The sequence below is a fragment of the Hyposmocoma kahamanoa genome, unplaced genomic scaffold (genome assembly GCF_003589595.1).
Source record: "Hyposmocoma kahamanoa isolate Upper Pololo Valley unplaced genomic scaffold, ASM358959v1 67, whole genome shotgun sequence".
NCBI classification, from domain to species: domain Eukaryota; kingdom Metazoa; phylum Arthropoda; class Insecta; order Lepidoptera; family Cosmopterigidae; genus Hyposmocoma; species Hyposmocoma kahamanoa.
The window spans coordinates 5,546,109-5,573,457 of NW_020653855.1; the positions used below are offsets into that span (position 1 = coordinate 5,546,109).

The following is a 27,349-nucleotide window of genomic DNA, read 5'->3' on the forward strand; positions in this document are numbered from 1 at the left end:
TTTACGGATATTGAGAGGAGAGTCACGGTGAATATCAATGATGTGACTGTAATTATTTACCGTCCTACATAACCTTGCAACATTGAGTATATAACCAGAAATAGAAACGAAATAATGTATTTATTGTAATAAAGATAATATTTCTAACAATGGCGTGCTGTTCCATTCGATGGTGTGGGGAAGAACAGCAAAACAACTATTTACAAAATAAACAGAATCAAATTTTATCGGTAATTAAATATATAATATATATAAATTTTCGTCCATTATAGCAAAGCTCAAGTTAACTGGTCTTTTTGAAGTGAAACGTTTGACGACACCAAAAGACGACACCCGTCAATAGTTTCGAATTCAGGCTGGCCAATCGGAGCGCAGTTGTCGCAGTAATGATATGGCAGAATAGTTTTCAAACAAATTAAATATATTTCGTCTCTTATTTCTGGTTATATACCCGATGCAATAAGCGAATTTGAGTCAAGTACGGTTTTAGTCAAATGCGAAATGGAGTAATTTTGTTACGAGGGCAACTTACGGGAACAGGCAAATTGAGTTTTTGAAGCAACTGAGGACTAAAAATCAAGTGTTGAGGTTTTCGCGATTGTTACACGTAAGAAATAAAACTATTTTTTCTGATATGAACCGCGTATATTTTTGTTTTTTCACACAAAACATTGTTTTGGGCCTTTTAAAAGTACCATGGTCACGGCCCTTTACCCTGTCCCATGGTCAGTCGTGGTCATGGGACCATGTAAGGGGCACGAAACGTTAATTTGTTTGAAAAAATTTACATCCGCAAAAACAGTTTGTGACGATGCCACTTCTTTCAACGTCATTCCACCTTTTTATCACCCTTTTCTCTGGATCCTGGCCACTTTTGGAATTTTGAATCGTTCTCTAATTCATTTTCTTCTTACTTTGCTTCATTCCATCGAAATTCTTGAAGAAAAAATACGTGTCCTTGAATAATGTAAACCTAACTGCTTATAAGAAGCAATATATTACATACGAACACACGTGGACCGAGCTTTCTCTTTAATTTCAGGCTACAAGTTTCATTTCCTTTGTATATCAAGATCTTTTTATCAGCGAATGTGTCTTCATTTTCCAGGATTCCCCCCGTTCGAATGGTGGGCCGCCCCTCCAGACGAGGTCATTCTGCGAGTTAGAGTCTTTAACGTGACCAATCATGAGAGGTTTATGCTGGGCTTAGACGAAAAGATGAACGTAGAAGAAATTGGACCTATTGTTTATTTGTAAGTTGTTTCATTTTTCTGATTTCTACTTAAATATCTGACTAAAGGAAACATCAAGCAAGACACTCTATGGCTAGTAGCTACTTTAACCAATGTAACAGAATGGCTTTCAGTTCTTAACCGTTTGACTCCTGACTTGGCAGATTATGTAGTGTTACATCTTACAATAAGTCACCATTCTTCTGTATGCCATTCGTTAACTGAGTTTCAAAGAAAGTAATGATGCAAGTTTGAGTTAAATGAGACAGACACTGCTCGAATAAAATTGAAATGCCTTTCGAAAGCCCGGGAAGTCCCCAACCTACAACCTAAACGTGAGGTCATAATCAATAGTTTTGTCTTCTCCAAGTTTTCAATTTCTCACCAAAATGACGTTACGCGAGTTATTAACGTAAAATCGACTAGTTCAAACATAGAAATAAGCGGAGAAAAGTTACACCTTGTTAATAAAGCAGTCTTCTTGGAAGTGGCCTTAGATAGTAAACTTCAATGGTTTCCACAAATATCTTCCCTGGCCAGCAGATTAAGCTCCACTGCATACGCAGTCCGCAGAATACGTGAGCTTACCGATCTTAGTACTGCTAGACTAGTTTACTTCAGTTACTTCCATAGTATAATGTCCTACGGGATTCTCATGTGGGGTAAAGCGGCAGATATTCAAACCATATTTGTATTGGAAAAACGAGCTATTCGTTTTGTGTACCGTCTGGGCTCTCGGGTTTCTCTCAGATAAAAGTTTAAGGAGTCTGGTATCATGACTGTGGCATCACAGTACATTTACTCAAATATTTTATATGCCCCATTGACTTACAAAAAGTCAATGATATGCCCGTAAAAATATACATAATTTCAATAAGAAAGAGGATGTCCAAACTCATGGTATCACGGTTTCGATTAACCAAGGTAAACGACTCTTTTATGTGGAACTGTATACGTTTTTACAATAAGATTCCGGAGCATATATTAAGATTATCATTTCCTAAGTTTAAAAACGACATTAAAAATATTTTGATTGAAAAGTCATATTACAAAATTGAAGACTACGTGTTAGATAAAGATGTATGAAAAGACGACACGGCTCCAGAATCCACTTCATAGCATTTAAGTTTATTTGAACAGAGCAATCCCTAGAGTTTCTTCCTCGTTCTTCTCAGGGAAGTCATCGTAGTGCAGTAGCTTAATGTAATGTAAATGTGACGTTGTCACGTGTAAATTTATTTTACCTATGGAATAAATGATCTTTGACTTATATCTATCGTCTAGTTATGTCATGACCCCCATCCATATACTATTTATTTTTTTCCATCCTTTAAGCCCCCATCCTAATATATCGGTAGTATTGTCTATTGCGTATTAAGAATCGATGTTACCTCAGTTTGAATTAAAATTCCCGTACTAATACGGTTCAGTTTGCTTAGGTCGAGCGGCGGGCGCACTGTCTTTATTTTAGAATTATTTTTTTTACAAATGTAATTAAAGACATTTGAAAAATGTATATCGTAGTATACATGTTCTATGTAGTCCAGTTGATATTTAAAAAAAGGTATATGTAAAGTACCTATTGAATACACCGGTTTTCTTATAGAATTTCGAGATAAGTTTGTTTCTTTTTCTATCGGGAAAATGTTTAGGAACCGTGTTTTCACACAGTATAGTAATCAGTGTATATCTATAATATATATATCTATGATACATATATAGTGTATATGTATCATTTATAGATTTTCCCGAAAATGATTGATTCAACTCTTTATATTTCAAATCTTTACAAATCTTCATATTTCACTGTTGTACGGAATCAAACAAAGCTATTTGAGTACTTATATATAGACTTTTAAGACATTAGTAGTCGTATAATAAGAAAGTACCTAATGTACCTCCAAAGAAACGCAACAACACGGTTTATATGTGTGCCCGCCCGCCGCGCGACATGTACAAACGCAAACATTCGCATAATCTCGTAGTGCTCTCGCGTCGCGTCGACGGCACTCACCTCATCGAAAGCCACCAAAGGATGACCTTTCCATTTAGTTGCAACCGATCTATGTAATTGAGACGGCGAATTTACCAGTTCTATTAATACAGTCCACCTTTTGTTTCACATCCCATTAGAACCCTAAGATTGGTCCTTCGAGCCGGATGACTGACTGATGATGACGATGACTGTATGTCTTTAGATTTTTTGTTTTTATAATATCTAGTGGTGGAACGAAGAAGTCGTGCGCCTGATGGTAAGGCACAGACAGACACTCCTATCTATAACACTTGCAGTACCACTCAGACGTTAAATCGCAAAGACCTGAAGGGCACTGCCACTGCGCCTAATGATGATAGAGACTCAGTCTTTTAAAACGTTTTATAACGACTCGACTCCATTTTACAGGACTCAACTCTAAAATTAAGACTGGGGTTCGAGTTTTTATTAATAAGACTCAGCCGTTATACTAAAACACTCAGAAGACTTGAACGACTTGAAAGATTTAAACGACTCGAGTTGCTTGCAAAGGACTTATACCTATTTTATGGCTTATTAAACCCGAAGTTTATAAATAAAAATGACGTAAGTAGTATGTAGTAAATAATCACGTTTATTTACTTATAATAAAAATCGTAAAATAAATACCTTGTGGGTAGAAATAAAATCACGCCATACGGCTCATGACCCGCGTCTCCCGAGGCTAAGAGGCGCCAGTCGTTTTTGTCTTTTTAGTCGTTTTAGTCCTATAAGTCTTTTAGGCTTCCTAAGGTTAAAGGACTTCGACTCGAATTAGTCTTCAGTTTTAGTCTTACGACTCAAGATAAAAGACTAGACTTGTCGTGAGGCGTTGGAAATTAGTCGAGGTTTTTCAAAAGGCCTCAAAAGACTGAGCCTCTTTCATCACTAACTGCGCCCGTCACATAAGTTGACAAGTCCCATGTGCCTGTAATTTCACCAGCACCCTTACTCCTCAAAACCGGAACACAGTAGTGCTGGCATTACTGCTCGGTAGCAGAAATATGTAAGTAAGGTGGCAGTAGTACCCTGGACGGACTCTTTTAAGGGAGCTCTGCAATACGACGGAGTAGGTACTGCAGTTGTCTGGTTACCGGTACATTAGTATCACTAGCGTCTATTGTTTAATATTAATGACCACGGTGGCCTTATCCCAAGCGTCGAAAAGCTATGACGTCAAACGTTAATATTTGTAAGTATCACGTGTAGAAATACACGGTGACTCAATAATGATGCAATTTTTTTTTAGCTGGGGAGGTATTTATTGTTATTATAGATCGTTAGAGTACAGCGGGTAAAAAACCTGCATAACCAAAATACGAGCAAAAACTTACTTATAAAAGTACAGTCAAACTCAACAAAGTTTCGATTTTAGATTTTATAGCAAATACAGCCACAGGAATTGGAATCGTCTATCTCTGTACTTAAGAAGCAAGCATTCACCCGTTGGGTTGCCACCGCCCGACCGAGTGCACCATGGTTGTATATTTCTAGTAGTATTTAATTTGTATATACAAAGTTGGTCGATTCCACACGGTGAGGTCTGCCACCGTATGACGCACAGTTTTCAAAAGATAGGTAGAGCGTACATTTTTTGATAACATATCGATTTGTATGATACGTCTTTCTGCATCAACTGTAACAACCCTACTCAACAACTTTTTATTGGATAATGAATATTACAATGTAGAGAAAATTATTTTGTAATAGCTAATTTTCTTATGCAGCGTGTTGTATTTTGACAATATTTTGTTTTTTACTCTGTGTTTTATATGTTTGAATCGTTGCATTAATTAATATTTATTCTATTTACTAACTGACGCAGATTTGTATGAGAAGATGAAAGTCTAATTTTTGAAAGGTGTAAATTGCTGAACACTGCCGAAGGTGTTTTCAGATGTATATAATTGAAAATTTGTTTTTTTTTTTTTCAGAGAAAAGCTACTTCACTACGACATAAAATTCAACGAAAACTCAACCTTAACGTATACTGCTAAAAGATATCCTATATACCTGCCAGAACAAAACAACATAGACATAAACGCTACGCTTATTGTGCCTAATTTAGCTGTATTGGTAATATTCACCTTGTATTATTCTATGAAAAACAGCGCCACCAACTTAATATAGCTCAAAATCAGCTTCCTACATTATCGTACATTGTGTACTCAATGATGCTTTTATATCACAATATTTTTACATTATATTACGAGTTTACATATGTACTTACCTGTACAGCCTTTTTTAATGTTAACTATACACGAAGTGCTCTATAAGTACAAACATAAATGTCTGCACTTTAAAAACTACCAAGATCAAGGTTCCTTAAATCATGTTCATCGCATTATAGCAACACGACTGTTTTACATTTCGTAAACAATACAATTATTAGGTACAAACATAAAATTTGTAACCTTGCTGCACGTATTTTTCTTTGATGCATAGTGATTATTATTGTTAATATTTATATAATGTGAGAAAACTATTCCATTACTATGAATAATTTAGCTTCAATTGTGTGAAAATGTTTGGCAACATGATTCAGTGTAATATTTCTATAAAATAATAAAATGTGTCGAAATGATTTCTTCTAAAAGTTTTGCAAAAGTTTATTATTCCCGCGCATTTTGTGTTCCCGTCACAATGAATACAATTAAATTGAATTCGTAATCAGCAATGTTTCAAGATTCGTTATTATTCTAAGGTTTCAACATTTAATTTTGTTGAAGCTAAAAACAAGTTTATTTTTGTAAACAAATTTTTAATTCATGAATTAATACAAAAAGCAGACTTAAGGAAATAAAAGAATTTTATTTTGATTGTTCCTTTTTTAAATTTATTTCATGACCATGGATTTAAGTCCTTGGTCGATTTCATTGTTCAATTATTTAAATGTTACCAAAATAAACTATTATTCACCCAAAAATCGAGATAACATTTGTAATTTTTGTGTTTATTATCTTTATTTTTTAATTACAGGGCATAGCATCCTACCTCCACGATGCCAATTACATAGTGCGTACTGGTTTTCGTTTCCTAGCTAGTTCGCATGGTAGCGAAATGTTTATAAAAAAGACAATTTATGAATATCTTTGGGATTATAAAGAACCCGTGTTAGATACTTCTAAAAACTTAGCACCTGGTTTAGTGCCCGTAAACAATATGGGCATGTTATCGAGAGTAAGTAAAAATGTATTCATGAAACATCTATGTCTAATAAATAACAATATAAGGTACAATACACTGTAAAGTGTAGTGCACACGCGCCCGTTATTTTAATCGAAGATATTTCGAGTTAACCTTTCTTTACTTATAATTCTTTACTAATTATTTTTTCGCAGATTTATTCCGACTTTACGGACATAGTTACAGTAAAAATCGGTTCCAATCATGGACATTCCGAATTTTTCAAGATCGATAAATATAGAGGTCAATCTCAACTGCCTGGATATGACGCCGATGTGAGTGAATATTTCAATCAAATTTAATATATAATAGATTTATCAATTACGTTTGAAGGCGAGCGGCGAAGTAGTAGACCTTTGCAATTTAAAGCTCGGAATGGCACTACAACTGTGTTGGCGTATCGCTTGCGACATACATGAAAAAAAGCAAGGCAATCTATAATTCATATATATGAAATTGTAGACCATAGTGAAATGTACTTTATGAGGTATATTGTATATTATTATTTTATTTTCATAATATGCAGGTAAGGTACAATAAAAGCTTAAATACTAGAAAGTAAAACTAGGATTAAATTCTATGTATAAATTTGGATCCCCGCTGCAAGGTACTCAAGATGCTGGCAGCGTTCCCCCTTTGTATGGCTATGCTAATGCGTTGGGCAAGCTAGCCCTTGAGTGTCGCAGACAGTCTATTAATTTTTTGGATAAAATTTAGTAGAGATGAAAGGTACCGGGACCCCAAGGGTTTCGACACCAAAGGCTGTAAATAGGTAGTCGGAGCTGAGGTGTTCTTTCCGCCAGCTCAGCTGCGGTCCCAGCCCTCTTACTGGTGTGCTGGAGATGGGGTGGGGCAAGTGTGTCGGCACACGTAGCGTCCCACACCAGCGCCCGGCCCATATTCCAGGGGATGAGAGTCATTCCGTCCGGGCGTTTGCTCATATTTCTTTCCTAAACACGATAATTTGAAAATTTTCAGCAATGCCCAGATCGCATCGTCGGGTCGACGGAAGGAGTGATGTATCAACAACGACTGAAGAAAGATGACGTTTTATTGTATTGGAGAAAGACTGTTTGCAAATTGATGCCACTTTATTTTGATAGTAAGTGTATTTTAAGCTGCATGGAATAAAATATTGGAAAAGTAATGATAAATATGAAAAATTTGATGATGAGGAAGCAAAAAGTTATGTCAGAAGGTCAGAAACGTAAGAATTGTACTATAGGCGAGATATTGTGTATGCATATTAAGTATTATTATTAAGCAAGGTACAAGTACATTTATCGTATAAATATTACCTCTTTTAAAAACTTGGATTCGCCATAATCATACGTTGGGAAGGACGTTGTTAATTAGATAGGTAGAGAGATAAACACATTATTCACTGATATAACACAAATACAGATTAAACATAAAAAGAAAACATAACATGATTATCACAGCACTGAAACAAACACTATAAAAAGAAGATCTTTCAATAAAATTTTGTATTGTCCATAACCCAGTTAGGGTGTTGCAAATAAAATTTATTAATAAATTATTAATAATAGTAAGCAGTAACGTACAACCAACATGATCATAGTTTTGAGAAAATGGCGCCTAAATATTTTTTCATGGTTGTAGCTAATGGATTTATGGCAACTGTTTTTACCATTTTTTATTATTTGGATATTTCGAATCACTTAAAATGTAGACAAGACGATAAGCTACAATTTGGCATTAATATCTCAAAGTTCAAGTTTTTATGAGATGACACGTTATTGCTTATTGGAATCCCTATTAATTTGTCATTGAAGATCAAATAATTTTTTGATCACCAGATAGATGGTGTGTGTAACTGACTGACATGGTAACATGTCAGTCAGTCGTGACAATGGGATCTATAAAGAGATTTGTTTGAAAACTAAATATACGCATTTCCTTTGTGTAACAATCGCGAAAACCTAAGAACTGTATATTAATTTCTCTATTAACGTTTTAGTTATGTCTAATACCTACCATAGTTTTTCGAAACCTGTATTTGTTTTTCTCTGTTTTTAAAGTATTTGACATGTATCTTATGTATCTTACAGGTGAATTTATTCTAGACAACGTGCCAGTATACAGATACAATCTATCCGAGTCTGTATTTGACAGAGTCATTAACGTTACGGATTGTTACGATACAGTACCTTCGTTGCCACCTGGTTTGAGCGACGGTTCTAAATGTTATTATGGTAAGAATTTTCTCAGATGCCACTCTATTATAGGTGTATCGTTCTTTGACACTTATTTTTTACACAAGATTTTATTTTCCAGATTTCCCCATGGTCATCTCCTATCCGCATTTCTATACCGGTACACCGCCAAAGGATATGTACGTTACCGGACTTCAACCAGACGAAAACCTTCATAATTCTTTCGTCGTTTTAGAGCCTGTAAGTATTTTAAAGTAAAGTAATATACGTTTGTAAAAAATGCTGGTCTCAAACTGCGGCAAGTAGAGACAACAAAGCAATTCTTGTTACATCTCTGACATACCTTTTTCGCTTCCCCTTTATTCTTGTTTTTTTTAAAGACATCCTCAACCTGGTCGAGGCAAGTGTGCCATTGACCTTTCTCCATCCCGGGATACAACTGACTTACGGCAATCTTGGGTGGCACTAAGCTTCTAAAGAGAAGACTCTTATTTCCAGCCATTGTTCGTTGAGCCTGGTGAAATGGGGCTTATAGAAAAGCAACCAAATAGATTAACTGCTACTACCATCTTCGTACTCCTCTACCGATGGTTATAAACCACAACAGACCCTTATTGTAGCCGTGGTAACGTAATGGTATGACGTCTCAAGGAGAAGCCATAGGTTCGAATCCTACCTCGCACCTCTGCTTTTCTCGGAATTATGCGAAATTTAATTTGAAATTTTCCATGAGCTTTTCGGTGAAGGAAAACATCGCATAAACCTGCGCTTGAAGAAGGTTTATAGCCCTCGGAAAACGTGTGAAGTCCAACCCGCATTGGGTCAGCGTGGCGGCTTATAGCCTATACACTCGCCTGAGAGGAGACCCGTGCCCACGCATAAATGGGTTGATGATTACCTTTTACTCGTTTTGGCAAAGCTGTTGTAGGGCAAGAGGTAATATTAGGTAGACTTTTGCGTTTGATTCTATCTAAAGGCAACTATGTTTCTAAGCTAACAACGTATATTTCTAAGCTATGATTGTTTTATTATGTTCCAGCTTACTGGAATACCGTTCAGATCAGTCGCAAGAATGCAGAGCAATCTCAGAGTTCACGACATGTCTGGCTTCCCAATTGAATATAGAAAATTTTCAAACTTGGTCGTTCCATTATTTTGGGCGGAATATGTAAGTGTTATAATATTAAGTTCAACATTTCAATATGCTCTCCTTTTTACTACTGGAAGAAAATGACGGACCACTAACTGAACTAAACGTATATGATGTAAACAAAGTTTTCAATTGAATTTCGGGTTACGTTCTTGAGTTAGATTACACCCATGTAAGGCGATTTATGTTTGTGGGCTATCAGAAAAGGAATAAAATATACTTCCCTGCAAATCTTTGCTTTTGTAGTTAGGACAAGGAAAAGTTGAAATTTGCATATCATTAAGGAAACGTACAAATCTGGTTTCTCTTTATTTAAAAACAAAAAGAGACCACATTACATTTAAATGGTCCAGGGAAAGACTAGTCAAAGTCACTTGAGGATAACTGTAGGAAAAAATAACACTAAATTACAAATTTTGACTTTAAAAAAGTATTCTTCGAGCAAAGTAGTTTTTTTTATTTATTTTCACATGCTGGTAACGAAAACAATAATTATTTATATAAATTAGTTTCCATTTATTAGAAATAAAAAAATACAAAATTATGCAAAAATATCAAAAAAATTACTGTTATTCTATTCATTAGCAGAATTTCGACGACGTTTATTTGCAGCTCTCTTATATTCTGCTTCTGGAACATCCCGATAAATAGTCCAACAATAATCCGCCAACATTGAAACGTTCCACTTGCCCTGATATCGTTTTTCCATGTTTGCGATGTCCTGATGGAAACGCTCCCCATGTTCATCGCTTAAAGCCCCACAATTATCCGGAAATAAGTCCAAATGAGAATGTAAAAAGTGTATTTTCAAGGACATATTACAACCTAGTTTTTGGTATGATGATAACATATTTTCGACAAGCTCAGCATAGTTGTCACTTCTTTTATTTCCCAAAAAGTTTCTTGCCACAAGGCGAAAATCGTTCCAGGCTTGTTTTTCTTTACCTTCTAGCACAGAGTCGAAATTAACATCGTTAAATAAATTTCTTATTTGCGGACCGATGAATATACCTTCCTTGATCTTAGCTTCACTTAATCTTGAGAATTTCTGGCGTAGGTATTGAAAAGCAGCTCCACTTTTGTTCATCGCTTTTACGAAATTTTTCATCAGCCCTAGTTTTATGTGTAATGGTGGAAGTAACACTTTTTGTGGATTAACTAAAGGGCTATTTTGAACATTTTTTTTGCCCAGGTTGAAGTGACTGACGTTGTGGCCATACCTTTTTTGTATAATGCTCTTTTCTATTACGACTATCCCATTCGCAAACAAAACAACAAAATTTTGTGTAGCCTAATTGTAGCCCAAGCAGCAGAGCTACGACTTTCAAATCTCCGCAGATTTGCCATTGGTGTTCATTATACTTAATGCACAACAAAAGAGTTTTCATATTTTCATAAGTCTCTTTCATATGGACTGCGTGAGCAATAGGAATTGAAGGTAAAATATTTCGGTTATGTAACAAAACAGCTTTTAAACTTAATTTAGAGCTATCTATGAAAAGCCTCCATTCATTCTGTTTATATGTAATGTTAAGAACTCCCATCAAACCACTGATATCTTTACAAAAAACTAAACTTTCAACCATTTCAAAATACTTGGTACTTGGTACTTGGTGCAACGGGCTGGTATCCGCAACTCGACGACAAAGCGCCTATTTTGCGTGTTTTTGCCCATTTCAAAATATTGTATCAACTCTTTTTGTCTAGTACGGAAAGCTGTTATAGCCACACCACTTTCTAAAAGATTCCACTGTTGCAGTCTCGAGCCTAGAAGTTCTGCTTTGTTCTTTGGCAATTCCAAGTCCCTTACAAGATCATTTAATTCAGCTTGCGTTATCATGTGTGGCTGTGATGATGTAGTAGGTACTTCGTATTCTGACATTGAGGAAATAGATGGTGAAGTAGATGTGATTTCATCTTTGTTGTCGTTAATTTTAGGAGGTTTGGGGATTGGGTGAAGATCGCTATGCGGCAGAGGGCGACCAGCCGATGGTACATTTGGATATACTATGGCACTTTTCTTTTTTTTAGAAACACCTTTACCTTTTCCGAATACTGTGGTTGTTTGGCAGAAATAACAATCAGTTGCGTGATTTGTCGATTCCCGCCATTGCATTGGCACTGCGAAACGAAGTGATGTTTTTTTGCCACTCAGCCAATTTCTCAAACCTGTAGCACACGAATTGCAGCAGAAATGTGGAACCCAGCCTTTGTCCTGGTGTGATATGTCTTTGTTAAAGTAGTAAGAATAGGCTTTTTTTATCATAGGCGATATAGAACACCTTTGTTTATTAAAAATCACCTCTCCGCAAACGTAACAAAAATTGTCGGGATTATTCACACATTTCCGAGACATTATGTTATAAAATAATTTTTAGTTTCACTTTTTTTTCACTTTTAGCACATTTATTATTCAGTAATACAGAACAGAGCACTAATGTACGATATTTTTAACATTTGATGCCAACTAATAAAGTTAATATGAACACTGTCAAGTTGAATGAGGGTAGAATCGTAAAATTTGGGAGATAGGAGGTATCTTGAAAACTTAAACTAATAAATTACTTTTACTTATCAAATCGTATTTAGCATGTATAGACAAGCAGAAATTAGTTAAAATTATTTCGGATACTTTTGCATTGTAGACTAGTGTAATTTTTCACTTGGAAAACTGTTCAATTATGGTGAAAAAGACATGCAAAAATGCTACCCCAAATAAAGTCAATATTGACATAATGTGTGTAACCTTATGTATTCCATTTTACTTAAAGAACCTTTATAAATCTTATTCAACTTTTTTACCATTTAGTCTCAAGCATTTTATGCCCAAAACAAAACTTATAATTTATCGACATATTAAACCTTATTTTTTAACGAATTAGATGGCGATATTACTTCAAAACATGTTTTTAGCTGACTTTGATCGTTCTTTCCATGGAAGAAAAAAAACAATGAAAGTTCCTTAAACCTCGAACCGATGTCGTCAAAACTAACACATTTTTAATTTGAAACACTACAAAGTCTTGATATCGATTGGTCGTAATTACGAATTTAAAAAGAAATAACAAATTCAGCCTCCGTAGCATGGATTGTTAATATAATTTAATATTATATTGAAATTTCAATCAATATGCTGCCATCTAGCGTTTAATTGCTGAACGACGACGATTTGGAGTTATTAATTTTTTTTCACCAGAAAAGAAGCGACCATATTGCAGGGGTATAAGCTTTACTTTCGTTTCATGTAACAAAAAAATTATTTCGATAAACAGAAAATTGAAAATTTATTAAAATATCACTTTCCGATTAAATGAACCACCACGGGTAATATTTTTTGTGCAGCTATCATTTTTACACTACAGCACAATAAGGCATTTTTCTACGATTTCAGAGAATTTGCACGAAAGAATGACACAACCACACCCTACCAAGCCAAAATTGGGACCATTAGCATCTAATAGTCTGTGATTGAGACTGAACTCAAATAGTTCTTTCGAGACCTATAGTTGCCGCGCGTCAAACGCTAACTAACCACTTCTACTGTATTTATTGTTCTGTGGTTCTTTCCTTGGTCTCTTCATTTCAAATCAATAGTATATATTTTAACCAAAATTCTACAAATTGATGAGAAAGAACCTAGAAATGTGTTATTTTACATTTACATTTTACGTATTATATTAACACTACTCTGTCAACCACAAAAGCAAAATTTCAGGCGTATAGCTACTCATTTTTGCATTCTTGCTGCTCATTTAAACAAAAACCAATACTGTCAAATCAGAAACAGAACTTTAAAAAAAATGATATTGTTGTTTTGCTTTGTTCCAGAACCAAGTAAACCTGCCAAGCATCATCAGATGGACAATTTACTTCATGGTGGTTGTCCTGCCACCCTTATCTATCGTTATGAGCATAGCAGGGATTCTTTTAGGCTGTTACTTACTAGCCAAACAAATATATCTTCATAAGCTTAAAAATGACAGCCTCAATTCCATTCTGATTTCTAAAAGTAAAAATGTGAATAATATAGCCAAGAATAAAATATTTTCTTATGAAAAGGAAGCGTTTTTAAAGATACCTAGTTAATATAATGACGTTTTGATTCTATTGCATATATTTCTGAAACTTATTTAAGAGAAGAAAGCAAAAAAAGAATAAATCAACCATTAAAATTAAAATAACTACGCTACAGGAGCCACAAATACCACAAATCAGTTTCAGAAATTAAATGCGACATGTAAATGCCTTTTTTTATAGGAGATATTATGACAAGTAAAAGACTGAGACTAAATGTATGTTTTTGAATGTTATATATACAAAGTATTGCGACCTAATTTTAGACAAAATAGATGATTGAGATACAGTTTTGCTATTGTTGAAATATTGTTAATAATGCTCGTAATAATGTTACGAAATTATATATTGAGTAAAACCTTTAATTTCTCCTTTATTAATAAAAAGTATAGGGTCAAATGTGTGTCAATCTTAACACTAAAGGTTTAAATTTAACTCTATGCCGCTTGCAACAAGAATGGTCCTAAGCCCAATGTGTGAAGCTTGATGTGCTCTTGACTGTACGTACAACCAATTATATACATTTACGTACTTAAAGTTAGTGATGCAACAGACAGTGTATACACTGCTGGGCAATGGCCAAAAAAGTGCAATTATGACACCAAAAAAACAAGCCCTATTAAAATCTATTTCGTTGAGATCTTTATAGTATTTACACTTCCGCATCCGTTTTTCCGTTTCCGTTTCGGCTAAGATTTAGTTTTGCATCTTGATTCTGGGGGTCTACTCTCGATCTCCGTCCGACATCCGTCCGAAACAATTACTGTCAAATAAGTAATATTTGACAAAATTAAAAGACAAGTATCAAGTATGAAGCTTCATTCGCATCACGCGTCTTTTCATTTGGTCAAGTATTGCTTATTTGGCAGTAATTGTTTCGGACGGAAGTCCGACGGAGATCGAGAGTTGACCCCAAGATACTTTCGTTGCATCACTACTTACAGACATCAGTTGTATGTCATAATGAAATTGTAAACGATATTTGTGTTTTGAAAATTCATATATATTTTTTTTATCCACGATGCACACACTCATATATCTATATATATAATTTGTAACATTTATGTTGCGTCTATGTGAAAATTATAATATCGACCATTTATAACAAAAATTTTATAATATCGACACAGAATGTGTCCAGAAAGATGCATTTGAACCAATCCTGCTGTATAGTAGTGAGGGCAGGTCAAAAATACCAAAAATAAATGGGTATTCATACACATGAAGAGGCTGATGCGAATGGAAGAAACAAAGACGTTTAGGGTCGCTGCTTACCCTATGAGGCGTGTTATTGTATTTAATTTAAAACATTGAGGGTCGTATTCCAGAACTCTACTCAATGCTCAAGTCAGGATTTGAGTATTGCAGTGAGCACCGAAAATCATACTCAAGTCCTTGCCATTAGAGTCGTATTTCCAGTGCTTGAAATCATACTCAAGTCTGCTCAAATCCTGACTTGAGCCTTGAGTAGAGTTCTAGAATACGACCCTTAGGGTCGTATTTCAGAACGACTACGACGACGATACGACTCAATACTATGTACTCAATATGATTTGAGACTGATTGATGACTGATTGATTGATATGACTTGAGTATGATTTCTAGCACTGGAAATACGACCCTAATGGCAAGGACTTGAGTATGATTTTCAGTGCTCACTGCAATACTCAAGTCCTGACTTGAGTATTGAGTAGAGTTCTGGAATACGGCCTTAAAACACCTAACGGAATGTTGCCATCTTTTTTTATACTGTATCTTTTTCTAAGAACACTCGTATATAGAATATTTTTTTTATAATTTTTCTATTTGGCATTTTCTCAAGTGGATTAATAAATAAAATTTGAACATAGACTGAATTCTGCCGTCCATTAACTAAAATGCGACAAGTGACAAATGGTAAAGAAACCGTTTTAAATAGCAAAAAATAAAGCACAAAATTCTTTTTAAAAACAGTGAAATTACTTAACGTGTTCGACATCGGAACTTATCCTAACGATGCATAGCTGAAGTATAGTTAAACAATTTATTATTTCAGTACTATAAAACTAGGTTATACTTTTTACGACATCTCAAAAAAGTATTTTGTCACTTAACCGCGTTTTAGTTCGCAGACGGCAGAATCTCACAAATTTATTTAAATAAAATTGTACCATTTTGTGTTGAACAACATATTGACAAAGAATGTATACTTTTTTACCTCACTACATACTTAAGAAAGAATCATTTTGTAAGTCTCAATTTTAATTGAAAGAAATGGTATTTAATAAGTTACGTAGATTAGATGAATGGGTAGATTTAGCTGTGATCGTTCCTAATAATTAATAATTTTACTATTTGCTCACTAGTAGCTTTAAGAAGTTTTCGTATATAAGTAGTAAGTGAAATAAAAAGTAAAGAAAATGATATGTAGTTTTATTCCCCATAAGTAAGCAAGTGAACGTAAAATAGCAATATTACCATTTAAATTTGTAACAAAAAAAAGAAAAAGAATATTTTAACAATGCCTCATCAAAAAATTAAATTGATATCTAAACTGGTCACAAGAACTATTTAACTATTTTAGTTAATAAAATCCCATTTTTGCAATATGCAGAAAGGAGAAACAAAACGCACATTGACAGTTTGAATTACTTTTCATTTCGCGGGTGTTAGCAATTTTTTCTCAAGTGGAAGTTTGAAAATAAATACCTACCTTTCCTATCTTGCTTCTCAAGTTACAAGTTCGTCTAAACATTTGTTATGTAGTTTGCATTTGCTTTTAAAAATGAATATGAGTAAACGTGATTGTAATGGCTGGGTATTATGTCCCAGCCAAAGATTACCAGGAAAATTTTACTTCTTCAACACGCTTTCTGGTGAAGCTGTATGGAGTTTAAACGAGTTGGAGGTGAGTTGGGGTGTTTTACGCCATATTTATACTTTAGAGTCGAAAACTAACTTGAAATTTGCGAATTAACAAAGTTTGTGAAAAAAATTTCGACCGCGTGGTGAACGCTGACGAAGAGACAAGCATCAAGTCTTCCTGTTTTCCACGATGCGTGACTGCAATTTTAATCCGATTACTAGTTGGACTGTCAATTACCACCGATATGAAAACTTTTTTTGTTACTACGTGAAAGCAATAAATTTTAACGCCGAAATTACGGGTACGTGAGATTTGGCAATTTAAGGCTCAAGTTAACGAGCGCAGTGACAATACCCCTCAGATCGTTGCGATTTAAAGCTCTTGACTAGCTTTGCAACTGTTATGGATCGGCAGGTCGAGTACCGCCAGGCCCACTACGTGTTTGTCCCGTCTCTTGGTGTCATAAAAAAAGTATAATAAGTGTACATTTATTAGGTGTAAAAGTTCAGCGTAACAAATGTACAGTTTATGAGTATAAATTTTTTAATAGGGGACCTCCTCCGTTTGCTGAAGATTTCGGGGAGCGACCTCGGCACTCCAAGGTACTTTGCCCTGTATCTGGCCATGCCGGAGCACTGTAGTAGGATGTGCGCGTTTCCTCCCCCTCCATGCACGCTTTGCATAGAGGGTTGTCTCTGATACCTAAATTAAAAAGATGTTTATTGTATGGACCATGACCCGTTAGGGCAGCAGTTAGAGTGCGAAGCTCTTGCCTTTTAAATTTGATTAATTTTCGAGATAGACTAGTGTTGAGTGTCGGGAGTACTTCCCTCGCCTATGTACAAACCGTAAGGGTTGTCCTTGTGTTATCATGAAAAGATTTTGTACTTTTGTGTATAGTTGTCCTTGACCACTGGTAGGGGAGGGACACTATGGGTTCTGGTCCTACAGCGTCCGTCTCCGACCCTTCTTTGGCTAGTTCATCTGCTGCGTCATTGCCACATGAGCCACAGTGTCCAAGGCCCTATGTTACGTGTGACTAGGGTACTGTACTGAGGGAGTGGTCATAGTTAACAACGACCTCTGTGGTTGAGTGGCTTGCATACTGGTTTTCATAGTGTCGCCATTTCTGAGGTCCCGGGTATTCGATCCCCGACCGGGTCATTGTCGAAAAACTTTTATATATTATCTTGGGTCTGGGTGTTCATGGCACTGTCGTTGTTTCCGATTTCTATAACACAAGTGCTTTGGTTACTTACTTTGGGCTCGGAGCAATGTATATGTTGTCTGATATTTATTTAGTTAAATACTACAGTTTTAAATTAAAATATATTTCATTGCACTGTATAAACAAAATACAAAGATATCACAAAATATTATAAAATAAGCTTACTGCATGCAATTTCTACCAGGCTACCGTATGGAAGCAGATGATCTTCATTTTTAAGAAACTTCTATCGCTATCAATTTTATTTAGCATAACATTTTATAATAACGTATAATTACTAAATAAACCCATGGAATTTGTTTCAGAAAAGAACAGCTAGACAAAATGACATTCAACATGTGAAATGGCTGAGCTACCCTGAACCAGACTGTCCACCGGAAGAGCCCACTACCAATCCCTGGCAACCCAAAAGACTTTCAAGTTGGGGTCGCCAAACTCCTTCATTTGGACAAGTTGCTTTTCCAAAATATACACCAAATCTTGGGCCAACCATGACCCCTAATATATGCTCAAATATTAGTTCTAATATGCCTAATCATATGGGACCATCAACAAATCAAATTATGGCACCACATATGACAGTATTAGGGGGACCTAATGATACTTACATAAATATGCCTTACCCCATACCTTTATCAATGATGAATCATGACTGGCAGAGAAATTTTGAACCAAATATGCCTTATTGGTCACCAGAAATGGATGGACCTACGAGTGGTGTACCAAAGAGATTCTTCCGATATGAAAATCCAATCAATAAAATAGGAGAGAGTTCTTATAACAAAAATAATTGGATACAACAACAAATGTGTAATAAAAGACAGGTGTTCGGCCAAAAGCAAAATAATGATTCAAACTGTCCAACCGTAATTAACGATCAAAATGCTTTTGGGCTAAATCGTGACACAATGAGTGGTAAAAAATCTGTTTTCAATACCAACAATAAGCAGATTTTCAAAGAAACTTGGCGACAGCCTGATGTGTATAATGCAGTAAAGCATACTTTTGGCCGTTTAAATAGTTCAGAAGACTTTGAATTGCCATGTGTAAGTCAAAAGTCACAGAAAATTTTCCCTAATGCAAATGTAAGGTATTTCAATGGCAATTCCTTTGCATATCAACCAGATAATAACTACATTGACATACCTAAGGTTAGCCCTCAAAAACTTGCACCACTCCCTATCACTGAGATGATAAAACTGTCTAAGTCAATGGAAAATTTGTCAAATTTCAAAGAGAATACTAACAATTTTGTAACACCTCAGAAATCATCTGATATCTTTCGTAGTTACGGTAACTCCAAATCAATGGAAAACTTGTCTCTCAAAGACTCTAGATTAGTTCAGAAAAAATTACCAACGAAACTTAATGTGCAACTTTTCCCAACAACTGGTTCAAGTTTTACAGAAACTAACACCACAATTGTGGAGTCACAATCCAAGTCCACAGCAGTGACAGATAAGGTATCACCCCAAAAAAGACATATTTCCGAAAATGATAATTCGGAATTGACTTCAAAAAGTCCAAAAGTTGATGATACGTCGGATTTGAGACACTTCCTTATTGCGAAACGAAGAAAACTGGACAGCATTGATACTAAAATAGAGACTGGGAACAAAGCAGAAGGTAAATTAATCATTGTACTGTACATTTTTATACAAGACTTTTCTGAATTTAAATTGAAGACAGGCAGTAACCGCAGAAAATGGTTGCTTTCCGGTAAGATAATTTATTAAAAAAATTTCGCCGTGATTTCCGGAGGTGACGGCTGAAAGGGAATACTAGAATAATACTTTCTTTTTTCAACTTCACCTACTACTGATTATACTGATTTCAGGCAAGAAAATTAAAACTCACTATTCAGAAGAAAGCAAGACCAAAGAGTCCAAGAAACGTGTCACATTCGATTTAGGAGTAGAAGATGATGATGAAATGCTTGAAGATACACCAGAAGAGAATACATTGCTTGTAAGTATTGCAAATGCTCCTCCGCCGTAGTTTTCATTTTTATACAAATACATACACGCGCACGCACACACACGATCACGTTCATTTTGAGAGTGCAGTGCCATTCCAATTATGACAATATAGTCCTCCTTTTCGGTTTCGATAACAGCGACCCTCTGAGATTATTTCCTAGCGGGCGCCCTAATATGACTCACGTACTGTACTGTATAGTTATGATGAATATCTTTATAAAACTGGTGCTAAATCATTGCAATTTACTATATAAAAAAATTCGATAGATAACCTTCGTTAAAACACTCAACAGTAATTATTAAAGTTTCGAACAAATTTCTGCAGGCAGAAACCGAAGAGGAATTGACAATAACCACTCTCCGCAACCTCGGCGGCGAACACAACGAGCTGTGGTACATCGTGGCGGACACTGACGCACTGCTAGATGAAGACCAATTCATTGAACAGCTGGTCACTACAGGTAACTGACAATTATTTATTTATATTAGCTATGGAGGGAATTCCCTGCAGACTTGTTCCCTGAGCGGATAAAACTTGGGCTTTTCAATGCGAGAGTGAATAGACATTATTTAGATGTCCATGCTCAATCGTCGACCTCATAGTCACTTTCGATCAGGTGAGATGGAGGTCAAATACGCACTAATTTTTTAATTTAAAAAAATATATGATTTGGCAAAAATGCGTTATATTAGCAAAATAAGGCATTTTTCACGATTTTCCATGTGTTGCGCGAGGTAATTGACACGACCATAACGTACAAGCGAAAATAGGGACTGGGGCTCAGTGCCTCTGGACGCCAGCAGCCAAAGGCTTTATTTGTTCCAGATGATAAATGCTGTCTCCTAGTGCCGTTCGCAGTGAAATATGAAATAGACGCCTTGTGCGTGGGTGATTGTCGCGGGCGACCGCGCGTTATGACCGCGCGACAAATGTCGCGGCGACTGGCAGCGCCGCCTGCGCATATTGTAGGTATGTTTTTACAAAACAATAAATTTGTTATAATTATTAATACAAAGATCGAACACATAGAAACATTTCTTCGACCGAGTGGAATTTGAACCCACGACCATGCTGCACCGTAGCATTGCTCTTACCAACCGAGCCACAGGTCAAGTTACCGAGTTGTCGAAATTCACGTGAGTGCTTTTGTTATCTTTGTACTGACATTTGGCATTCGTCGCCGCTAGTGACATCTAGTGAGAGATTTTTGAAAAACCTTACATACAAACTTTACAGGTGTCACAACTAACAGATGTCGCTTTTCGATCAAGTAATAAAATTTTTGATAATTTATTTTTTTTAAACTCCTATTACAATAATTTATTATATAAGTACTTGTCACTCTTAAACCTAAAAGGGTTTGTTTGTGTGTAGCTCTGTTCGTAACATTTTGTTACAAATAATAACAAAAAGAATATGTCACATAATGGTTATGTGTAACATATTTTTTAATTTCATTTTTATGAATTGCACCTAATTCGGCCTCATTTTTACACACTTACAGTGCAAAATACCCAAAACGATGAAACACAAGAACCTTCCAATCCGATCTTGGATTGCTGTTTTCAAGCCATGGAAGAAGGTAACCACGTGGTAAGTGTAACTTGTTTTTCTTTCACCGGTATTTTAACACATTTTAATATTTTAACTTGTATGATACATATTGCAGCTTTCCCTACTGTAGCGCAACGCCTTTGATATTCGGCGATACCGCCACCCGTATAGGTACTTGCGCTGTTTAGGGGCACATTCCCATTATGTCGTGGCCGTTTATTTTATCGTTGAACGACTGTCGTGTCTAGCTGTTCCGACTTGATCGTGACGACAATTATTTATCGGTTCACGACAGCCGCCTTGTCGTTCGCACGACTAACTGTCGTCACATTTTTGTCGTTATGTTTTAATTATCGTCAGCCGACTTGTCGTTCTAAATAACGTACCGTCAAAAATTCGTGAACTACAGTTAATCGTGTCGTTCGATGTGTGAACAACTTCATTTAAATATACAAGCCACGACACTTTAAACCATAGGTTCCTGAACTTGTCGACTCACCGCCCACTTACGCAAGTTTTAAAAAAAATAAAATATTAGTGCACATTTGACCTCCATCTCACCTGATGGAGAGTGACGATGAGGTCGACGATGGAGCATGCACACCTAAATAATGCCTATTCACTCTCGCCTTGAAAAGGCCCAAGTTATAACGTTCAGGGAACAAGTCTGCAGGCAGGGAATTCCACTCCATAGCCGTTCGCCATATGTGGAAGCGTAACGCTTCGTGCGAATCTTTGGAATATCCACAACATAGGGATGGAACCTAAGCCTACGCCTAGTCCCCCGGTGATGGAAAGGGGAAGGCGGAATTAAATTGTGTAATTCCATCGTACACTCCCCGTGATATATCCTTTAAAATACCGATAAGCAGGCAACTTTCCGGCGGTGTTCAAGGCTTTGCAGCTTCGCGTCCACTAATTCCGAGTAACCAATAAACCTCTTGGCACATTTTCAATTGAATCCAAAGTGGCCAGTTGATATGTAGCAGAGCCATCCCAAAGGTGGCAGCAGTACTCCATGCATGACCGGACTTGTGCTTGGTACAGCTGAAGCAACTGTCCCGGTGTAAAGTAACGCCTCACCCTGAACGATGCCAAGCTTCCTTGCTGCATTTTTAGCCATGGATTCAATGTATCTGCCGAAGTTCAAATTGGACGACAGGTCCATTCCAAGTAGCTGGAGACAGTCGGCTATCGGTATGGATATATCACGAAAAGTCGGAGTCCGTTTTGTGGAGAATAGACACGCCTGAGTTTTGGTAGCGTTAAATTTGACAAGATTGACATCGCCCCAATCGGAGACTGGAGTGTTAAATCCAAACGGCTAACCATGGACTCTCGACAAAACCGGATTTCCTCTCCACTGACCCTTGCATTGGTCAAGTACCTATCTACAACTGTGCTGTTATCAGCATACGCAAAGGTACCTGGAATTAACATATCATTGATATGCAGCAGAAACAGAGTTACTTTACAGTACGCAACCCTGAGGAACTCATCTCTCTAAATCTCTCATATCTATCGCCATATGTTCGGAAGTGTAGCCTTCTAAGACCACTCGAATCGAACGTTCACTCAAGAAATCCGAGATCCAATTGCAAAGGTCATTGGGAAGCCCATAAGAGGGAAGCTTACTTAAAAGGTTTACGTGCCAAAGATACTCTGTCAAAAGCTTTAGAAATGTCCAAAGATACTGCAAGTGCTTCGCCTTGCTTTTTATAGCCTCGCTCCATATGTGACAGACATACAAAAGAAGATCCCCAGTACTTCGCCCTCGTCGGAATACGTACTGGCGATCACTGAGGAGGTCGTTGTCTTCAAGGTACGACAGGAGACGGTTGTTGAGTACGCGTTCCATAGTCTTGCAGAGTATGAAAGTGACTGAGATAGGTCTATCTATAGTTGACAGGGTCAGCTCTGCTTCCCTTTTTCGGCACAGGTTGCACGTTTGCAAGCTTCCACGACCTGGGAACTACACCAGTCTCAAGTGAGAGGCGGTACAGGCGTGTGAGAACAGGAGACAACTCAGGCGCACAGTTACGCAGGACTATTGCTGGAATTCCATCTGGCCCGCTAGCTTTAATCACGTCTAGATTTCGCAGAGTTCTAAGTACCTCTTTTTGGCGTATGCGAACTGGCGCCATAGCGCAGCCAGCCTGAGGTAAAGTAGGTGATAGGTTCCCTGCGTCATCCAGACGCGAACTCTCTGCAAAGAATGAGGCAAAGAGATTCGCCTTTTCTTCCGCAGTATGAGCCAGCGAGCCATCCGCATCCTCAGCAGAGGTGGCAGTGATGGGCGACAAAAGTTAGATTCGACCGCTTTGACCAGGGACGAAAAGGATTTGCTGTCTGCTGGATAAGAGGCAAGCTTGGCCCCTATGTGGCGCACCTGGTCGAACTTGGCCCTGCGTAACATACTTTTGCACTTCTTGGCGGCCTTATTAAAAGCTTTCTTCAAATTTTGAGTACTCGCAGCTTTGCGTAGTCGAGCATCTGCTCAAGGTTTTTACGCGGACTGTTTACGTGCTTCAGGACAACTACAATCAGCGTTAAACCATGGACGAGCTTGGGGTCCATTGGGTACATCAGAGTATGGTATGTAATACTCCATACCCAAAAGCAAAACCTTGATTATAGCATCAGCACAGCTCGACGAGTCTCCTGAAGTAAAGCACGCCTGACAAGGGTATGACGCAAAGAAATGGCGCATTTCATCCAAATCTGCTAACTTGTCTTGCCCCACCCGTCTCAACCACTAGGGCCCTGATCGGGTGGATTTTGTTTATCGAGATAAAAAAAATTCGACAACAACACGTATTTTTTAAATTTACTTAACACAAAAAATCACAAGGAAATAAAATATTTGTTGTGTAGTTTGTATAATTCAGGTGTTTTTTTCAAATGCAGTCGCAGGGACCAGTTTGGGGAAGTTATGCTTTAAACTGAGCGACTATCTGTTGTCACGACTTAATGAGAAGGCGCCCTTGTACGCAGATGTGCTAATGTTGTCACAAAATGGAAAAAAATGTGATTATTATATAATGCAAACATTTAATAACAATAATTATTACTTATCAATATACTTTTCTAATATTGAAGATTTACAAGTTTTGCACTCAGAACACCCAGACCAGTACCAATTTAGAAGTCATTGACTTACAATTATATGGACATCGGGTCCGCGCTAAAAAGTATCCGAACTTATAGGGCGTTAAAATCATATACAGAGCGTCATTCACGCTTTAGTCTTCGTTTGTTCGACTGACAACGAAGCAAGCAAAATTAGACAGTACTGCGATGACATTACAATTTAAACTCAACGTTTTAGCTTTTTCATATTCCTTTACATGTCACTACGTTTAAATAGGTTGACTTGGGACATTTTTTTCGTGGTTTTTGTATTAGACCCGTCGTCCATTTATTTGTAAGTCAATGTTAGAAGTACATTATTGCAGAGACCGGAAAGTAAGGGATTGCTGGACGAGTATGAGTTAAGTGATTTATCCATATCGCATTACAAGCACAAACCTTTTATTTTAGGTATTAATAACAAATAATATAGAATTATACGAGAAGGCAATATCGAACGACGTATTTTGCTACAAACTACAGAAACTCAAAGATGGCATCGTTTCAAAACCGGAACTGTCGTTTGAAGTGACTAAAATTCAAAAACCAAATACCCATAAGAAAGTAGAGCATTTAGTTTTTCAAGTTCCCAATGACTATAAACCTTCGGCGTCCGGGAAAAAGGATCAAATTTATGTCAACTGTTCTAGAAAAAGGCTTTTTGAGGATATTGATTACGACAATAGAGAAAGTCAGAATAGTTTTTTATGCAATAATAATAATTTTTCTTCAAAAAGTTTCAATGCAAACCAAAGAGTGAACTATGACGATGAAACAACTTCAGAACTCAGTCGCGATATAACAAGATTAAATTTAACTGACAGTTTCGAATTTCAAAATGAACCTAAAACAAAAGATCACAGATTCGAAAAGGAAAATATGTTTTCAAATGGAAATTTCCAAACCAACTCATATCAACGAAAGCATCAAGTTCAAAATGAAATGAGACTGGTTGATGAACAAATTGAAAATGTAGAACATTCTGAATGCGAAAAGAAAGATTCTTTTTTAACAGAAAATCGGGCAACGGAAAAGAATCAACTAGCCAGGAGGGAATTTAAAAGTATTAACGGATATACCATAGAGTCTCATTTAAAGAAGTTTGTTATCAGAAGCGAAATTATTGAAGAAAGATTATTATCACGCATTGACGAATGGATATGTTGTTTTACACAAAGTATGGAAGATGTTTTGGCCGAAATACTGCAAAAGCACAACGTACCCTCATTGTCACAGCCACCATGGTCTTTGCAAGAAGGCATAGATTGTATTAAAGAGTTGTTTAACGAAAATAACACTATTAAAATTATCACTCAAAAGCTATCATCCTTATTATATGCTAATAGCTGCACCAATAGTAAAATAAAGACAACAATATTACCAAATAGTTTCATGAGAATGTTCGGATGCTGCATCCTGCTAATTAAAAGCTTGAAGGGCATCCTACCGGATTCTCCTGAAATTCTAGATGGAGAAAACAACTTGGAAAAGTTACTACAAAACATTGAAAGCACCAGTGATGAGATAGAGCTATCGCTAAAGGTTCAAACACCAGTTGTAAGCAGGAGTGAGCTCATTGAACCCCATGTGCATCGAAGGAACTGTAAGTTATAAATACATCAATATTAGATAATGTTGCTCTGATCCCAAACGAAGTGAGCACAGCACTTAGATAGATAGATAGATAACACGTTTATTCAGCACAAATACAAACAGAAACAAAACATTTACAATCACTTCACAGAGTATAACATAAAAGCACATAGAACATTCATTATGAATTTTATACAATTTATATAAAACACATACGAGAAAAACAAATACTATAAGAACTGATAAAATCGAAAACAATGGCGAGGTACCACAAACACCCAGACTCGAGACAATATAGAAAAGTTAATTTTCTCCATTAACCCGGCCGGAGATCGATACAGGAACCTCACGGATGGGGACACTTTTTTTTTATGAAACCAAGTGACGGAGCGAACAAGTCGCCGTCCTGGTGATAAGTGACACGCCTGTCCATAACAGTTGCAGTATCACTCAGTGCTTTAAATCACAGAGATCTGAGGGGCACTGCCACTGCGCCCATCACCCTAAGACATACGTTGACAAGTCCCATGTGCCTGTAATTTCACCAGCACCCTTACCCTTCATAACAGAAACGCAGTAATTCTCACATTACTGCTTGGCGACAGAAATGTGGAGAGAGAGGCAGAAACTGTAAGTTGGCATGCGTGTCACTTACCACCAGATGGGCGACTTGTCCATCCCGTCATTTGGTTTCATAAAAATAAAGTCTCGCTATCCGTGACGTCCATGGTTCCATGGTGGCCGCGTCAATGTAGAAAACCGTGATAACCGATGTACAAGCCACCCGACCACGGAGGTCATCCTACGGTTTAACTATACCCTCGCCTGAGAGGAGACCCACGTCCAGCCGTGAGACGTATAAAATGGGTTGATAATGTTGATTATAATCTCGTTTACGAAAAATGAAACTTAAACAACTTTTTATTTTCAACTTTCAGTTGTTAAAAAGCAATCCATGGTGGAAGAGTACTTGTGTAATCATTTTCCCGCTTGGCAATCTAAAGGCGTATTAATAAAACACGTACACAAGGAACAACATAAAGACGTAAGTCGTATTGTAGCTCCAGAAATATTACTTGTATCCATGAATGAAGAGATCTCTTTTAGATATAAGTTAATATTTTGCTCACCTTCTGTTCAATTAACGTAATATATGTTTTTCATACATTACAATTATTAAAGTGACA

At 36.6% G+C, this 27,349-nt stretch overlaps 2 protein-coding genes across 2 annotated transcripts in view; both read left to right on the plus strand.

Moving 5' to 3' along the window:
* Positions 1–14,546, plus strand: part of LOC113232237 (scavenger receptor class B member 1-like) — an 83,351-nt gene extending 68,805 nt beyond the window's left edge. Inside the window, exons 4-12 of the mRNA XM_026466902.1 lie at positions 1,109–1,253; positions 5,181–5,322; positions 6,226–6,426; positions 6,588–6,707; positions 7,411–7,534; positions 8,505–8,648; positions 8,731–8,849; positions 9,649–9,777; positions 13,588–14,546. Coding sequence (XP_026322687.1) covers positions 1,109–1,253; positions 5,181–5,322; positions 6,226–6,426; positions 6,588–6,707; positions 7,411–7,534; positions 8,505–8,648; positions 8,731–8,849; positions 9,649–9,777; positions 13,588–13,845 — 1,382 coding nt within the window. The 3' untranslated portion in view covers positions 13,846–14,546. The remainder of the gene's footprint in view (positions 1–1,108; positions 1,254–5,180; positions 5,323–6,225; positions 6,427–6,587; positions 6,708–7,410; positions 7,535–8,504; positions 8,649–8,730; positions 8,850–9,648; positions 9,778–13,587) is intronic.
* A 2,051-nt stretch (positions 14,547–16,597) lies between these two features.
* LOC113232153 lies at positions 16,598–19,361 on the plus strand. Its single transcript, XM_026466791.1, has 3 exons — positions 16,598–16,720; positions 18,212–18,952; positions 19,314–19,361. The coding sequence occupies exons 1-3, from the start codon at positions 16,598–16,600 to the stop codon at positions 19,359–19,361; spliced, it is 912 nt and encodes a 303-aa protein (XP_026322576.1).
* The last annotated feature ends 7,988 nt before the right edge of the window (positions 19,362–27,349 follow it).